This window comes from Oncorhynchus nerka, linkage group LG27 (genome assembly GCF_034236695.1).
Source record: "Oncorhynchus nerka isolate Pitt River linkage group LG27, Oner_Uvic_2.0, whole genome shotgun sequence".
In the NCBI taxonomy this organism is placed as follows: domain Eukaryota; kingdom Metazoa; phylum Chordata; class Actinopteri; order Salmoniformes; family Salmonidae; genus Oncorhynchus; species Oncorhynchus nerka.
The window spans coordinates 36,553,315-36,572,713 of record NC_088422.1 but is presented as its reverse complement, the minus strand read 5'-3'; the positions used below and the strand labels follow the sequence as shown (position 1 = coordinate 36,572,713).

General features: G+C 40.9%; 1 protein-coding gene across 1 annotated transcript; it reads right to left on the bottom strand.

Annotated features, from left to right (window-relative positions):
• Positions 1-545: 545 nt before the first annotated feature.
• On the bottom strand, positions 546-18,819 carry LOC115111698 (mesoderm induction early response protein 3-like). Its single transcript, XM_029638032.2, is given in 14 exon segments — positions 546-4,132; positions 4,134-4,525; positions 4,760-4,914; positions 7,945-8,072; positions 8,257-8,351; positions 8,439-8,520; positions 8,733-8,881; positions 9,016-9,085; positions 9,307-9,380; positions 10,662-10,785; positions 11,082-11,216; positions 11,489-11,634; positions 17,218-17,242; positions 18,753-18,819. Coding segments are annotated over 14 exon segments (1,737 nt in total). The 5' UTR covers positions 18,762-18,819; the 3' UTR covers positions 546-3,979.
• Between the last annotated feature and the right edge of the window lie 580 nt (positions 18,820-19,399).

Sequence of the window (19,399 nt, the reverse complement as noted above, 5' to 3'; positions counted from 1 at the left end):
TTCTCCGTGGCATATCACACCATTGCAATCGAAAAGGAAATCTTTTGCATTGAGCAGATTCCAACATCCCTTGAAGCCAAAGACGCGCGCGCTGGCCATTCTGAATGTTCGATATAGCCAATCTCTCACCCTTTCTTTGTGAAAAATGTCTGTCTGCTAGCCACGTCTCTGCAAATGTGCAAAAGCCTGTTGCAATGTAATACGTTTCACCACCATTTGAACACGTCAATAACAGTTGACATTTCACAAGCAACAGAATAAACAAGATTTAACCACGCCATTTCTGTAGGCCTAATAATGTGTCCAACATTTGTAACATTGTGTCACCATTAATGGTTTAAGCCTATGTAAAAAAAAAAATGCATGTAAAAAAAAAAAAGAAGGGAAAGATATTAAGGCCCAAAAGACTAATTTTGGCTTAAGTGTAGGGATTAGGCTATTAGGGGACGGCGACCAATTTTGGGGAGAGATCCACCACAAAAAGCAGAAATTCACTTGTGCTGTCACACAAGTTAATGCACATAAAACTGAGTAAAGCAGAAATCTTGAGATCTTTTCCAGAGCTTTATTTCTGGATCTGTACATCAGGTATTAAAGAACAGAAAATACAAAATGTTTAACAAAACCCAAAGAAAAAAAACAATTCAGTGTCTATGTACAATTCTTAAACAAAAGCGAGTTTCTCTTGAACATTCGATAGTAAATATGTTGATTGTCTATATTTCTGGATATACATTTATGTTTTATTCACAAAAAGGTGTTTTCTTTACTTCAAAGAACTAGATATTATTTTTTTAAACAACCACAACTGCTATATCTTTTTATACTATTAAACTTCAAAACACAATACAAAATATAAAAAGAAATTAGTGCTTTCTTACACACAAGTCTCTCCAGAGATTTCCAAAAAATATCACATTATGAGATTTCAGGACAGGGTTGTAAAATCAAAATATTAATCTACTAGTCAATGGCCTTTACATTCAGACAGTATTTCTGAGTCTTTATACCAAACCATAGGGTGAAATAAATATCACTGCACTGCTAAAGCTAGAGAGAGCCTGGAGACACCCACGACATCTGCACTTTGATGATGGTGAGTAACAATGGTCTGGTACATACCCCTAGGCACTTGATGTATCTGAAAGCATTGGATAGGTATAAGCAATATGGTAGTAGTTCATCTGCCATTTTGGTTCCATCTATCCAACCGTATTCACAAAGCGTCTCAGAGTAGGAGTGCTGATCTAGGATCAGTTTGGCCTTTTAGATCACAATGAATAAGAGCCTTTGTGGATACGGCCCAAATCTATGAAAGTACCTAAGGGACGAGGGCTTGATTCTGAACAAGACGCAGCTTTCAACATACTGACTACAGAAGCCATCCCTTTCACCAAGACAGAAATGTGTAAAGACAGAAATGTGTAAAGGAAATAAATGAAGAGTAACAAAATGGTATTTGTACATTATGATTGCAACTTCAAAATGCAACATTGAATAATATATTAATACGTCTTAGGTAAAGCCTTTTTAAGTTGTACATTTTCGAGAACTGTCACACAGCTAGCATGCATTGTTTTGCTGTCTCCCACTGCCAAGGGAACCCCCCCCCCCCCCCCCCAAATATCCAAACACCAAAAGCCAATCAGTAAAATGTAAAAACATGTAATGTCAGTACATAGACACATTATTGCCTTTTGACAAGGAATCTAATTTTAAGTATTTGTATCAACACAGATTCACAAGTTTAAAGAGGTCAATGAAGACATTTAAGGCTATTAGTTAATTATTTACACGAAACTGTCCACATTTGGGGAAATAATGCAAGGTGAACAAACAAGCTGACTCCAATGTCTGCCATAGAAACAGAATGACTAGATAACGCCTAGCTAGGTAAAACCAATGCAAAAAACCCATCTGTACATACTCAGGATAGTGAATTATTGTATGGTAAATGCTTATGTAAGAAATCTATGGACTTTTGTGGGTGACATTCAGAATTATACTGAACAAAACTATAAATGCAACATGTAAAGTGTTGGTCCCATGTTTCATAAGCTGAAATAAAAGATCCCAGAAATGTTCCATATGCACAAAAAGCTTATTTCTCTAAATGTTGTGCACAAATTTGTTTACATCCCTGTTAGTGAGCATTTCTCCTTTGCCAAGATAATCCATCCACCTGACAAGTGTGGCATATCAAGAAGCTGATTAAACAGCACGGTCAATACACAGGTGCACCTTGTACTGGGGACATAAATGGCCCCTCTAAAATGTGCAGTTTTGACACATAACACCACAGATGTCTCAAGTTGAGGGAGCGTGCAATTGGCATGCTGACTGCAGGAATGTCCACCAGAGCGGTTGCCAGACCTGTGGGATAGTCTGGGGGGGGGAAGAGTATTTCTGTCTGTAATGAAGACCTTTTGTGAGGAAAAACTCATTCTGATTGGCCTGGCACCCAGCGGGTGAGCCCCTGCCCAGTCATGTGAAATACATAGATTAGGGCCTAATTTGTTTATTTCAATTGACTGATTTCCTTCTGTAAACTGTAACTCTGTAAAAATTGAAATTGCGTTTATATTTTTGTTCAGTATATATACACCCCTGAAACCAACAAATTATCAAATTCACAATGCATAGGTAAATTAAGCAATCACTACTGCATACATTAAAAAGACAATGATGACCCCCCCCCAACACTCAACAATTCACAATTAGTTCAGTCTAGAGAAATAGAAGTTGAATCTCTGTTAGACTGCAACTGGACATTAAATTATGGACTGGTTAATACAAGGCATCCTCCAGTCAGTACAGTGGAAGTTGCAGAAAAGGAAAAAAAGTGGCTTTAAATAATGAAATAATACTGCTAACAAGCTTATGCAGGCCTTTTAAGTAGTTTCAATAATGAACAATACAGTAGAGGGAAAAAAAATAAACCATAACTTTTGCAGATTGATCAAGCTCCATGATGAACATGCAAACAGCACAATTAGCACTCAACTGGGGCCAAATATATTTATGAAGAAATACATGTTGTGCTAAGAGTAGGGCAGAAACTATATACATTACTGGAGCTGAACACATGACATCTCAGTGCAACGCTATAATGCCAATCCAAAAACTGTTCTGTCATAATGTAAAATATTGTCATGATATTGGCTAATTTCTGGGGCAATAAGAGACAGATTTATAAGGGCATGTTTCAGATAATATGATGAACAGATAAAACTGCCCAGATTAGTTGGGTGTCAGACCCAGCCTTTACATTGATCACTTGACTCCGCTAATAAAATTGGCGGATTTAAAAAAGGTTTAAAATGTTTTGGCAAGCTCTGTCACAGCTGAACACTGAGGAAAATCATCATATAATATTTTGTTAAAAGTCTAGAACATTCTCCTCTGGTTTGGCCACTTCAGACTGTTAAAAGTCTGAAAAAAGCAAGCCGAGTACAAAAGAAGCTTCCACAGGAACAAAAACAAAGGCGAGAGGGAGAGAAAAACATCCTAGCAACTGATATGCTCCTAGTTAAAATCTACACCGCCTCAACACCAACGAGTGTTGTTGCATTAAGTACAAAACCCAGGCTCCTCTCGGACAAAACACATTTGACCAAGCTTGGTTTCTGCAAGTACCTGTAAACACTGATTGTTAATCAAAAATACCACTTTAATAATGAACAAACTTAGTAAACCAGAACAAAGCTGGTTTGGCAACTGTATATGAGTGGCAGGATTACGTAGCTTTGAAGAAGTCGTCTGTAGATGTGGGTGATGAGGAACAAAACACAACTGTCTATCCGCAGCCTCCGGGACAGGCTGGGCCCCACATGGACACTGACATCTCAGGGCCGCGGAAAATAAATGGCTATATAAACTCTTGAGAAATCAAGATTTTTTGTTCTATACGATAAAGACATCACTGATGTCATATTTCACAAATAAAATCCAAAACGAAATAGATGTGTATATATAATTATTAAACAAAAATCTCCAGTGAGTGAGTCTTATGTACACATGGGATGGTGGATTTAAAAGAGGGATTCTGGGGGCGGGGGTGGTCACTCTGACTGGAGCGCTGTGCTGTGACGTCGTGCATGTGCTCCCATAAACCCATTGGGCTCCCCACTGCCCGCCAAGCCCCCAAAGTCCGTGACGGACACCGCCATCTTGGCGCCGGTGATGCGGTGGTGTGCCGTGTTCCGCCGCCCCTCAAAATCCACTCCGAGGTTACCCACAGAAACGTCGTTGATGAAAGAGTCGGGCAGCGCCAACTTGAGCCTCTTAGAAGGCCGCTCGCAGTCCTTGCCCCCGTACACCCCTCCCCGCTGGCCCAGGTCTGAGTGGTAGAAGCCAGCGTCCAGCATGTTGAGACAGTCGGGATCTCCTCCGTTGGAGGGGAAGCCCAGGGGCTCTTCCTGTGCCAGGGACCCCCGGTGAAGGCTCTCCAGAGGGGGGAAACCGTACGAGTCCAGGCAGCTCACCTCCGCTGGGCTGCACACTGTGGCCACGCTGTTACTCAGGGCTGAGGGATGGGGAAACATAAATAAACTACTTGGTTATCTGTGGATTTCTTATGTATTGATTTTAGGACTTGTGTTGAATGCATAAAGTTGTATTGTTGTGTATAATCTGTGTAATGTAATACCGAACGCCATATCTGAAGTTAGAGTAACTATTTTTCACAAGCCTATCAAGGAAGGAGAGGGTCAGTTTGTGCTACATACCATGTTGAGAGTCTGAGACCCTGTTGACTAACCTGTGAGGTCGCTGGCAGTGATGGAGTTGAGCAGGCTGAGCTGCTGCTCTGTGGTGGGCTCCATCCTCACCCCTCCTCCTCCGCCTGAGCACACAGAGGAGGAGCTGTCTACTGCCAGGCCCTCCGCCTCGTCCACCAGCCGGTCCATCAGGTCCCTGCAGGCAGGGGGAACACACAAGATGTTAACACACACAGACACATACTCCCATAATAACCATTAGCAATGTCCACCCCTTTTGTGTAGTTGCAAGTACATTAAAATAACATTTGCTTTCACAGGCCATCAACATATTCAGAGAGAACTCCGTCGACATACACTACTGTTCAAAAGTTTGGGGTCACTTAGAAATGTCCTTGTTTTTTAAAGAATATCAAAAAAAAATGTACATTAAAATAACATAAAATTGATCAAAAATAGAGTGTAGACATTGTTAATGTTGTAAATGACTATTGTAGCTGGAAACGGAAGATTTTTTATGGAAAATCTACATAGGCGTACAGAGGCCCATTATCAGCAACCATCACTCTTGTGTTCCAATGGCACGGTGTGTTAGATAATCCAAGTTTATCATTTTAAAAGGCTAATTGATCATTAGAAAACCCTTTGCAATTATGTTAGCAGAACTGAAAACGGTTGTTTTGATTAAAGAAGCAATAAAACGAAACAGGCCTTCTTTAGACTAGTTGAGTATCTGGAGCATCAGTATATGTGGGTTCGATTACAGGCTCAAAATGGCCAGAAACAAAGCACTTTCTTCTGAAACGCATCAGTCTATTCTTGTTCTGAGAAATAAAGGCTATTCCATGAGAGAAATTGCCAAGGAACTGAAGATCTCATAAAACGCCGTGTACTACTCCCTTCACAGAAACAGCAAACTGGCCCTAACCAGAATAGAAAGAGTGGGAGGCCCCAGTTCACAACTGAGAAAGAGGACAAGTACATTACAGTGTCTAGTTTGAGTCCTCAACTGGCAGCTTCATTAAAAAGTACCCGCAAAACACCAGTCTCATCCTCAACAGTGAAGAGGCAACTCCGGGATGCTGGCCTTCTATATGCAGAGTTGCAAAGAAAAAGCCATATCTCAGACTGGTCAATAAAAATAAAAGATTTTCCAGTGTCTGTGTTCTTTTGCCAAAGGAAGATTGGAAAAAAGTGTTATGGACAGACGAATCAAAGTTGAGGTGTTCGGATCACAAAGAAGAACATTAGTGAAAAGCAAAAAAAAAAATCAAAGATGCTAGAGGAGTGCTTAACGCCACCTGTCAAGAATGGTGGAGGCAATGTGATGGTCTGGGGATGGTCTGGGGGTGCTTTGGTGGTGGTAAAGTGGGAGATTTGTACAGGGTAAAAGGGATCTTGAAGAAGGAAGGCTATCACTCCATTTTACAACGCCATGCCATACCCTGTGGACAACGACCCAAAGCACAGCTCCAAACTGTGCAATAACTATTTAGGGAAGAAGCAGTCAGCTAGTATTCTGTCTATAATGGAGTGGCCAGCAGTCACCGGATCTCAACCCTATTGAGCTGTTGTGGGAGCAGCTTGACCGTATGGTAAGAAGTGCCCATCAAGCCAATCCAATTTGTGGGCGGTGTTTCAGGAAGCATGGGGTGAAATCTCTTTAAATTACCTCAACAAATTGACAACTAGAATGCCAAAGGTCTGCAAGGCTGTAATTGCTGCAAATGGAGTATTATTTGACAAAAGCAAAGTTTGAAGGACACAATTATTATTTCAATTAAAAAAAAATCATTTTTTCTTGACTATATTTCCTATTCATTTTGCAACTCATTTCATGTCAACTCAGCATTTCCGGGGGGAATGGCCCTAGCCCTCACTCTTCGATCCAAAAGGTCCCAGACATTCTCAATGGGATTGAGATCTGGGCTCTGGCCATGGCAGAACACTGACAATCCTGTCTTGCAGGAAATCACACACAAAACAAGCAGTATGGCTGGTGGCATTGTCATGATGGAGGGTCATGTCAGGATGAGCCTGCAGGAAGGGTATCACATGTGGGGGAAGGATGTCTTCCCTGTAATGCACAGCATTGAGATTGCCTGCAATGACAACAAGCTCAGTCCGATGATGCTGTGACACACCGCCCCAAACCATGACGGACCCTCCACCTCCAAATCGATTTCGCTCCAGAGTACAAGCCTCGGTGTAACGCTCATTCCTTCGACAATAAACGTAAATCCGACCATTACCCCTGGTGAGACAAAACCACGACTCGTCAGTGAAGAGCACTTTTTGACAGTCCTGTCTGGTCCAGAGATGGTGGGTTTGTGCCCATAGGCAACGTTTTTGCCGATGATGTCTGATGAGGACCTGCCTTACAACAGGCCTACAAGTCCTCCGTCCAGCCTCTCTCAGCCTATTGCGGACAGTCTGAGCACTGATGGAGGAGATTGCGCGTTCCTGGTGTAACTCGGGCAGTTGTTGTTGCCATCCTGTACCTGTCCCGCAGGTGTGATGTTCGGATGTACCAATCCTGTGCAGGTGTTGTTACACGTGGTCTGCCACTGCGAGGACGATCAGCTGTCCGTCCTGTCTCCCTGTTGCGCTGTCTTAGGCATCTCACAGTACGGACATTGCAATTTATTGCCCTGGCCACATCTGCAGTCCTCATGCTTCCTTGCAGCATGCCTAAGGCACATTCACGCAGATGAACAGGGCAATAAATGGCAATGTCCGTACTGTGAGATGCCTAAGACAGCGCTATAGGGAGACAGGATGGACAGCTGATCGTCCTCGCATTGCAGGGCATCCTGCGGGTCAGGGGATGCACCTGGGCATCTTTCTTTTGTTGTTTTTCAGAGTCAGTAGAAAGGCCTCTTTAGTGTCCTACGGTTTCATAACTGTGACCTTAATTGCCTACCGTCTATAAGCTGTTAGTGTCATAATGACCGTTCCACAGGTGCATGTTCATTAATTGTTTATGGTTCATAGAACAAGCATGGGAAAAAGTGTTTAAACCCTTTACAATGAAGATCTGTAAAGTTGTTTGGATTTGACAAATTATCTTTGAAAGACAGGGTCCTGAAAAGGGGAAGGTTTTTTTGTGCTAAGTTTATGTTTTCATGGAAAACAATGACATTTCTAAGTGACCGCAAACTTTTGAACGGCAATGAATTCAGACCTCAGTTACTACGGTTGTTGAGCATACTGAATGATCACTTACGTTACACCAGGATAGCTGCTATACTTCTTCTTGCCAAAGCGATTCTGCTGGACAAAGAAATCAAAGCGCTCCGACTTCTTCCACATGTAGTAAAAGGCCACACATTCAGCTACCGTCCGTGTCTTAACCTGATGAAGGGCAGAAATACATGATGAAAAGAAGAGTTCTCCAACACAGGAAGTTAGTGCCACAGGCTTTTTAAAGAAAGGGTAAATAAAGTATGCATGTTCATATCCTTACAGAAGCTATCAACATGATATTACAATCATTTCATCACCTTCTAAAATCAGTAACAGAGAGAGAGAGTCCCACCTTATGCTTCTGTATGAGGTGAAAGTTCTTATCGTATAGCTGTAGTGCATGTTCAAAGTTTCTGCATTCATCTTCAGACCACGGTGGGGATTCCTCTGTAATAATCACAAGGGGTCATTTTCCCTCTCCCAACAGTGACATTTTTGAAAGAGTCTACTAATTATTCAAAATGGTGACCTTACCCTGTGATGAATTCACGTTACTGCAATACCTCTCCAGTGCTTCAGGGGTATTGTAGTTACATTTCACAAGCTCATACAGAGCCTACAGGGAAACGACAGAGGAATAGGTCAATGACTTACATTGACAACAACCATGACAATCATGTAACTTTGACAGACGGACAATAACTTTGAGATGGCAGCTGGAGAATGTCTAATGTTATGACATCCAGCGAGTCTTAAAGAAGTCTTCCACAATGCCAGTAAGACAGACCGCTAGATGAAGATTGACCATCACGTGTAGCGATGACTGACCTGCTCATTGTCGCTCACATGAGCCCCTGCCATGTCACTTCCTGTCCTCTCATCGGTCGCCCGTGACGACGCCTCACACAGGAAGTCCCTGACCTTGCTTTCTGACAACACGTCCGGGCTCCATAGCAACTGGTCATCATCTTCGTAAACTTCATGAAAATGGCAGATGAGAATCACAATGTTAGACACTCTGTGCAACGTTACACTTGGAAACACTGCTAAATGTCTGACTGTCAAGTGCAACGGGTTTATGGGTTAACCTCTTGAGAAAGCCTGCACTCACCCTTATCGTCGCCATAGTGACAGAGGTGGGTGGGGACCTCTGCTTGGTGCTGCGACCCCACCATTATTTCCTGTGAAATGCAAATACAAAACAGATTTACCCCCAGAACATGCAGCCTCATGTTTCTACCATCAGTAAATGCAGGTCTAGGATCATTTAACCGAATAACGTTACTAAACAACCTTAACCATTGAAAAATAAAAGAACTGACCTCCAATCTGTGCTTATGAGAAACTTAATCCTGTATCTTCTTCAATCAAGTCACTTTTAAAAGGAGGACAAGATTCCTACCTTTCTGGAGTCCTCTAGGCTTGGGCCGTCCTCCTCACACTCGGACTCCTTATCACCGTCGTAGATAGTATTAGCTGACAATACAAAGACAGAACGGGCACGCCCCATTAGAATGCTTGTTATACGAATGGGACCCTGTGCTTATCAACTAATCACGTGACAAGGCCATTAAAATATGGAATGAATGTTTAGGAGGGGATAAATGCTGTCAAAGCTAACAAGATAAATAAGTTAACTTCTTATGGCTGGGGGACAGTTTTGAGTGGAAGAATAAGGTGGCCAGAGTTAACTGCCTGCTACGGCCTGAAAAACTGCCTGCTACTCAGGCCCAGAAGCTAAGATATGCATATTATTAGTATTTGGATAGAAAACACTCTGAAGTTTTTTTTTTTTGAATGATGTCTGTGAGTATAACAGAACTCATATGGCAGGCAAAAACCTGAGAAAAAAATCCAACCAGGAAGTGGGAAATCGGAGGTTTGTAGGTTTTCAAGTCATTGCCTAATTTGGTCCGATTGCATTTCCTAAGGCTTCAGATGTCAACAGTCTTTAGAACCTTGTTTCAGGCTTCTACTTTGAAGGGGGAGCGAATAAGAGCTGTTTGAACCAGGTGTCTGGCAGAATGCCATGACCTGAAGTCTCGCGCGCAGCCGTGAGCTCGAGCTACGTCCCCTTTCATTTCTAAAGACAAAGGAATTGTCCGGTTGGAACATTTTTGAAGATTTATGATAAAAACATCGTAAAGATTGATTATATACATCGTTTGACATATTTCTACAAACTGTAATATAACTTTTTTGACTTTTCGTCTGGACCTGGTTCTCGTGAACAAAAAGGAGGTATTTGGACATAAATTATGGACTTTATCGAACAAAACAAACCTTTATTGTGGAACTGGGATTCCTGGGAGTGCATTCCGATGAAGATCAAAGGTAAGTGAATATTTATAATGCCATTTCTGACTTTTGTTGACTCCACAACATGGCGGGTATCTGTATGGATTGTTTTGGTCTCTGAGCGCTGTACTCAGATTATTCCATGGTGTGCTTTCGCTGTAAAGCTTTTCTGAAATCTGACACAGCGGTTGCATTAAGGAGAAGTATATCTTTAAAGTACTTTTGTTTATAATGACACCTGCACTTGACAGTATTTTTGACATTATGAGTTTTCAATGACGGTATACTGCAGGCTAAACTTGGGAAACAATAACAAACAAAACATTGCAGTGGCTCATAATATTCACACTATAAAACATATGAATTTGACCAATTGTGTTTTATAATTGTGCTCTTGAGCTCTGACAATGTCTTATCATTTATCCCTGAGATGTCCTAATAAAGTTTTAATTGCCTTACATCTGAGTGTTCTGGGGAAGAAGTCGGTGGCCTCATGGGAGGTGACTGAAGGGGTGAGGTCATCAGCGGATGACTGGGTCTCCTCCTCATAGTCCCCTGATAGCAGGTCTTTAGCTATCTCCTCCTGTGGAAGAACCCAATTATCGTTAGTAACCATTAGCTACATCAGTAACTGTTATTTAGGGCTGGGAGCCCACCAAGGATCAATTGATCCTAAAAGCTACAAGTTGTTTTGTTCCATATCTGTCGTAAACACACTTTGTAGGTAATACAGAAGTAAAACAGACACTTATAATGTAATCATAGTTGGGATAGAACTTGACTGAAAACATCTTTGAATATCTACAAATTGGCTCTACAGTACACTGTGACAATGTTCCCTTTACCAAATCGGAAAATATTGGAATGAATTTTGTTCACCTTGTCCAAAGTCATATCTGGCAGCTCATCCGTCAGCTCCCCAGAAAAGCTGTCCATGCTGGAGCCCGCAGCCGTACTGACAGACGCCTCATAGCGGTAGATGGCCAGCAGTTCCTCCAACGGCATGTTCCCCTCCTGTTACAACAAACAGAAATCACTTTAGATCACGTCTCTACAATCCAAATCATGATAATACATGTATGCTATATGAAGGATGGTTTGACAAGAAGTTCCATGTGATACAATACCCCCCCCTCTAGCCTATAACGTTTGATTAATTATAGTAGGGAAGGAAGTGGTCATTCAAACATTGACAGAATGAAAAACCTTCCGATAAAAGCAACAACTACATTTCCTGTCCAAAAGAAAGGAAACTGGGAATTATTTCCTGTTATTAGCCAACCAACCTTCTCCAGATCGGCTATCTCTGAGTTAAAGTTTCTCTCGCCCTCCAATGACTCTTCCTCCTCCAAAGTCCTCTCGTCGTCATATTCGTGGACTAGCATCTCTGCTGTCGGATCAAAGTCATGATCTTCAGACGATAAAGAGCCAACTGTGGAGTGGGAAAACTATTTTAGATCACAGTTGAATGGCACCATTGAGGACAAATGGCAAATAAATTAGATGCACTCTGCAAAACTGGCACTGCCAATGCCATTGTCTCACCCAAAGCATCATTTTCATGGAATTATTTTCTCAATATTTCTTAATTAACAGATTTAGCTTCATGGTATCATAATAAACATCAACTGAACAGAAAATGGACATGTCATATTCATAACTTAAGTATTCCATTAAAACTGGAATCCTTAGTTGCGATATCAATATACAGTACCAGTCAAAAGTTTGGACACACCTACTCGTTCAAGGGTTTTTTTTTTTTTTACTATTTTCTACATTGTGTAATAATAGTGAAGACATAAAAACTATGAAATAACATATGGAATGATGTAGTAACCAGAAAAGTGTTAAACAAAACATTTTAGATTCTTCAAAGTAGCCACCATTTGCCTTGATGACAGCTTTGGCATTCTCTCAACCAGCTTCATGAGGAATGCTTTTCCAACCGTCTTGAAGGAGTTCCCATATATGCTGAGCACTTGGCTTCTTTTTTCCCCCTCTGCGGTCCAACTCATCATCTGATGCAGCACTCCATCACTCTCCTTCTTGGTCAAATAGCCCTTACACAGCCTGGAGGTGTGTTGGGTCATTGTCCTGTCGAAAAACAAATGATAGTGGGACTAAGCGCAAGTCAGACGTGATGGCGCATTGCTGCAGAATGCTGTGGTAGCCATGCTGGTTAAGTGTGCCTTGAATTCTAAATATATCGCCGACAGTGTCACCAGCAAAGCACCCCCACACCTCCTCCATGATTCATGATGGGAACCACACATGTGGTCATCTGTTCACCTACTCCATGTCTCACAAAGACACAACGGTTGTAACCAAAAATCTCAAATTTGTACTCATCAGACCAAATTACAGATTTCCACCGGTCTAACGCCCATTGCTCGTGTTTCTTGGCCCAAGCAAGTCTCTTCTTATTATTGGTGTCCTTTAGTGGTGTTTTCTTTGCAGCAATTCGACCACGAAGGCTTGATTCAGTCTCCTCTGAACCGTTGATGTTGAGATGCGTCTGTTACTTGAACTCTGTGAAGCATTTATTTGGGCTGGAATTTCTGAGACTGGTAACACTAATGAACTTATCCTCTGCAGCAGAGGTAACTCTGGGCCTTCCTTTCCTTTGGCAGTCCTCACGAGAGCCAATTCCATCATGGCGCTTGATGTTCTTGACATTTTCCAGATTGCATCATTACTTGAAGACATGAAGGTCAGCCACTGTTGTTTCTCTTTGCTTATTTGAGCTGTTCTTGCCATAATATGGACTTAGCCCTATTTGGAAGATAGCCCTATCTTCTGTACACCACCTTTATCTTGACACAACACAACTGATTAGCTCAAATGCATTAAGAAGGAAAGAAATTCCACAAATTATTTGTATTATCTTTATTTAACTAGGCAAGTCAGTTAAGAACAAATTCGTATTTACAATGACGGTCTACCAAAAGGCAAAAGGCCTCCTGCGGGGACGGGGGCCTGGGATAAAAAAAAATATATATATATAAATATAGGACAAAACACACATCACAACACTACACAAAGAGAGACCTAAGACAACAACATAACAAGACCGCAACACAACATGGTAGCAGCACAAAAACATGGTACAAACATTATTGGGCAAAGTCAACAGCACAAAGGTCAAGAAGGTAGACAACACAATACATCATACAAAGCAGCCACAACTGTCAGTAAGAGTGTCCATGATTGAGTCGTTGAATGAAGAGATTAAGATAAAACTGTCCCGTTTGAGTGCTGGTTTGTTGCAGCTAGTTCCAGTCGCTTGCTGCAGTGAACTGAAAAGAAGAGCGACCCAGGGATGTGTGCGCTTTGGGGACCTTTAACAGAATGTGACTGGCAGAACGGGTGTTGTATGTGGAGAATGAGGGCTGCAGGAGATATCTCAGATAAGGGGGAGTGAGGCCTAAGAGGGAGTTATAAATAAGCATCAACCAGTGGGTCTTGCGACAGGTTCCTCAGATGACCAATTTATAGAGTATAGAGTACAGTGTCCTATAAGGAGTATTGGTGGCAAATCTGATGGCCGAATGGTAAAGAACATCTAGCCGCTCGAGAGCACCCTAACCTGCCGATCTATAAATTATGTCTCTAATCTAGCATGGGTAGGATGGTCATCTGAATTAGGGCTAGTTTGGCAGCTGGGGTTAAAGAGGAGAGATTACAATAGAGGAAACTAAATCTAGATTTAACTTTAGCCTGCAGCTTTGATATATGCGGAGAGAAGGACAGTGTACCATCTAGCCATACTCCCAAGTACTTGTATGAGGTGACTACCTCAAGCTCTAAACCCTCAGAGGTAGTAATCACACCTGTGAGGAAAGGGGCATTCTTCTTACCAAACCACATGACCCTTTTTGGAGGTGTTCAGAACAAGGTTAAGGGTAGAGAAAGCTTGTTGACACAAAGAAAGCTTTGTTGTAGAGCATTTAAGACTAAATCCGGGGAGGGGCCAGCTGAGTATAAGACTGTATCATCTGCATATAAATGGAGAAGAAAGCTTCCTACTGCCTGAGCTATGTTGTTGATGCAAATTGAGAAGAGCGTGGGGCCTAGGATTGAGCCTTGGGGTACTCCCTTGGTGACAGGCAGTGGCTGAGACAGCAGATTTTCTGACTTTATACACTGCACTCTTTGAAAGAGGTAGTTAGCAAACCAGGCCAAAGACCCCAATACTCCTTAGCCGGCGCACAAGAATGGAATGGTCTACCGTATCAAAAGCTTTGGCCAAGTCAATAAAAATAGCAGCACAATATTGCTTAGAATCAAGGACAATGGTGACATCATTGAGGACCTTTAAGGTTGCAGTGACACATCCATAACCTGAGCGGAATCCAGATTACATACCCGAGAGAATACTATAGACATCAAGAAAGCCAGTCAGTTGATCATTGACAAGTTTTTCCAACACTTTTGATAAACAGGGCAAAATAGAAATAGGCATATAACAGTTAGGATCAGCTTGATCTCCCCCTTTAAATAAAGGATGAACTGTGGCTGCCTTCCAAGCAATGGGAACCTCCACAGAAAGGAGACAGGTTAACCTTTTTGGGATAGGGAACAGCATTTTCACTTTTGGATGAATAGCGTGCCCAGAGTGAACTGCCTCCTACTCTGTCCCAGATGCTAATATATGCATATTATTATCAGTAGTATTGGTTAGAAAACACTGAAGTTTATAAAACTGTTTGAATCATGTCTGTGAGTATAACAGAACTTATGTAGCAGGCAAAACCCCGAGGACTAACTGTTCAGATTTTTTCTTTCTCCCCACTCTCTGTTGACAACATTGTCGTTGCCATTGGATATTTAATAGCAATCCATTTTCAGTTGCTACCACTTCCACACGATGTCGCCAGTCTTCAGAATATGGTTGAGGTTAATCCTTTGTGCATTGAATAAGTAGGCCAACTCGGAACTGGGGACACATTTGTGAGTTGCGCAAGACGTGAACAGCAGTGGTGTTTTGGTTTCGTTCCTGTATTGAATACAGATTGCCCGTCTACAATTTGATCGATTATTAACGTTTAAAAATACCTAAAGTTGTATTACAAAAGTAGTTTGAAATATTTTGGCAAAGTTTATAGGCAACTTTTGAAATATTTTGTAGTGACGTTGCGTTTTTTGGAAGCTGTTTTTTTCTGGATCAAACTTGTCAAATAAATGGACATTTGGATATATATGGACGGAATTAATTGAACAAAGGGACCAATTGTGATGTTTATGGGACATATTGGAGTGCCAACAAAAGAAGTTCGTCAAAGGTAATGCATGTTTTATATTTTATTTCTGCGTTTTGTGTAGCGCCTACAGGGTTGAAATATGCTACTCTTTGTTTACTATTGTGCTATCATCAGATAATAGCTTCTTATGCTTTCACCGAAAAGCCTTTTTAAAATCTGACATGTTGGCTGGATTCACAACGAGTGTAGCTTTAATTGAGTATCTTACATGTGTGATTTAATGAAAGTTTGATTTTTATATTTTTTGGAATTTGCAGCGCTGCATTTTCCCTGTTTTTTGCCCAAGTGGGACGCAACCGTCCCCTATCCTAAAGGAGGTTAAGGAGAAGTTTATCTAAATTCCATGTATAATAGTCGTATATTTATCAATGTTTATTATGAGTATTTCTGTAAATTAATGTGGCTCTCTGCAATATCACCGCATGTTTTAGAACTACTGCGCCAATGTAAACTCCGATTTTTTTTATATAACTATGAACTTTATCAAACAAAACATACATGTATTGTGTAACATGAAGTCCTATGAGTGTCATCTGATGAAGATCATCAAAGGTTAGTGATTAATTCTCTCTCTATTTCTGCTTTTTGTGACTCCTCTCTTTAGCTGGAAAAAATGGCTGTGTTTTTCTGTGGCTTGGTGGTGACCTAACATAATCGTTTGTGGTGCTTTCACTGTAAATCCTTTTTGAAATCAGACACTGTGGCTGGATTAATGAGAATGTTATCTTTAAAATGGTGTAAAATACTTGTATGCTTGAGGAATTTTAATTATGGGATATTTGTTGTTTTGAATTTGGCGCCCTGCACTTTCACTTGCTGTTACGTTACGGAGCCAGACTTAGACAGGTTAAAAAGGTTGGAGATAGGCTTTGTGATGATAGGGGAAGGAACCATAAAGAAGAAAGGGTCGAAACCTAACCCAGATGTTTTTTGGGGGTCAAGTTTAAGGAGCTCCTTTAGCACTTCGGACTCAGTGACTGCCTGCAGGGAGAAACTTTGTAGCGGGGCAAGGGAAAAAGAGGAAGAAGCATTGGGGATAGTTGCATTAGAAGGGATGGGAGATGAGGAAATGTTGGACGGGCAAGGAGGCATGTTAGAGTCAAATAGGAATCCTGACTTAATGAAGTGGTGGTTAAAGAGCTCAGCCATGTGCTTATTGTCAGTAAGAACCACATCATCAATATTAAGGGACATGAGCAGCTGTGAGGAGACACAGCTGTTAATTGAACTGCATTCCAGGTGACTACCTCATGAAGCTGGTTGAGAGAATGCCAAGAGTGTGACTAAGCTGTCATCAAAGCAAAGGGTGGCAACTTTGAAGAATCTCAAATATAAAAGTATATATATTTTTTAAATTGGTTACTACCGGATTCCATATTTGTAATTTCATAGTTGGATGTTTTCACTATTATTCTACAATATAGAAAATAGTAAAAAATAAAGAAAAAGCCTGGAATTAGTAGGCGTGTCCAAACTTTTGACTGGTACTGTATGCATGCTTGTTTTACTCCAATATTTGTAAACAACATAAATGTAAACAAACACTATTGCTTAAAAACATGATTAAAACTATAATTTTTATATCATGGATGGTCAGTCCTTGAATCCATACCCCTGTCTATGAATTTGAGAGTGGTTACACATTTATCCAGACCCATCCCTCCGATTTTTTATAAAAACAGCCGGAGTGACACTTTGTTATTGTTTGAAATAAGGATTGTGTTTAAAAATTATATATATTATTTCTACATTACCTGGGCTCGAACTCCCGAAGGAAGCCTGTTTAGAAGAACAAAAATATATGAGCACAAATGAAGCAACATTGAAGATGAAATACTATACATGAATGTAGCCTGAGCTGTCGCTAGTGGGCTTTATGGATCTCCACCATTAGTCTTAGTGTACAACCAGTAATGCACTCTAGTCCCCCAGTGACCGGTTCGTACATAAAACATTCTTCATTCACATCAAGCCCATAATAGACATCCATAAACCCCACTAGCAGCTGCCCAGGCTAATGTGAATGCTGCTCTGTTACACTGTCGAAAACATCAGTAGATTCTTGTAAAAATGTCAATTACAACCAACTTTTCCTTGTACATACTAGCTTCGTAAGATGAGATTCAATTGGCTCCATGCTATCCGGGACCCTTGGGATGTCCCTACCGCATTGAAGATGACATTTTTGGTTCGGGTTAAGTTTAGCTAAAAAGGGTTAAGGTTAGGTGAAGGGTTAGCTCAAAGTAGTGGAAAAGTTACTAACGATCTAAAATTATAAAGTTATCCGTGATTAGATTCGAACTCGCAACCTATTCACCCACCCATCTGTCTTATGGAACCAGACCAAACGTAACATATCATACTAAATGGAGTGTCTCGGATTTACGTACAGAATAATATGAAATGCTCTGAGACCAGTTTGCAACCGAGCAACACAAATTAGATAACAGTCGGTGGTTGTATTTGCTAAAAGTTTTAGTAAAAGCATTCATTTCAGCACCCTGCGAAAGGACCGCAGTTGTACAGGACAAACATTGGTACAAGTATGCGGTTTTAGAATTTACCTTTTGACAAGAATCGACTGATGGTGACTCAAGGTTGTTGCTAACAAATCCCGCGACCAGTTATCAAAACTCAACTCCGCCTCGATATAAGAGAACGGAGTTGAGTGTTCCTCAGCTAGTTACCAACCGTATAGATAAGCGGTTTGATGTAATGTTATCGTATTATTAGTAAATATGCTAGCAATAGGATAACATTTGGATGTGGGACGCAAAATAACAACAATAGACAGTTTTCCCACAAACTGTCGGTGTTCGGAAATGGTCGAGAAAGGTAATCTTATTAACTAACGTTACACAGGAAAACCTAGGCTAGAGGGGGAAAAAATCGTTTTGTTTAGCTACACGGTATTTCTAAAACTGGGAACAATTCCCCGGTCATTAAAGATTTTTTACATTATTTTGTATTCACAAGAACCGAAAAATACCATCGCAATTACTTGCAAATAATGTCTTATTTTCTTCCTCCACCAAATTGCCGTCTCAATCTACCGAGTCGATGTTAGCAAAGCAGCTGAGAACGCGCACAGGCCTTGTCGTGAAAGATCGGTATATACATTTCAACATATTTTAGAGGCAATTGCGGCAATCATTACACAAAACCACACATATAGAACAAAAAAACATTAATCTATGAAATCGATAACATTTAAAAAGAAAGTTAACGACAAAAATGTAAAAAAACATCGATTTAAAATCTGATGCTTCTCCCCTATTTTCCCTCTTACCTCCGCCATATTGGTACCTATAGGCTCTTTCCAGCCTTCCAGCCGAGTACCCGGATCGACTCTCTGAGCCAATCAGAGATCCAGGTAACAGTAGTAGTGACGTCTTTCTAACTAAATACTGGTAGGCTACCTGTCATAATCTAGGAATGTTACTGTATAAATTGACTTTGATAAAAAAATGTATTGATTGGCAAACGTTAAATCGGTTTGTATTTATAGGCGTGTCATTTGAGACCTAAGAGTAGCCTTACTTACCACTAATCAAAGCAGATAGTGTCGAAACACATAAATAGCTAATCATGATGAATTAAATTTTCCTTGAATAAAGGAAAATCAAACAATTTACTAAAACTAAATCAGACAATTTAAATCAGTCAACAGGCCATTTATATAGCCCCTACCTACCCCTTGCAGACCCAAATTGCATTACCAGTAGGGGGCACAACTGAACTATAAATGGAGTGAAAAATTCTCTCACCCATTTCCTTTTCTTCCTTGCATATTTCTGTATTTCTAAGCAAATCAGTGACCTTAAACCACCCTCTCACTTGATCTTTTGCATCCAGAGAGTTAGTGTTTGTGTGTGTGTAAGTAGCCTATCGGAGGAAAACACTCTTGACTCCACTTGTTATTCCACATGCTTCATC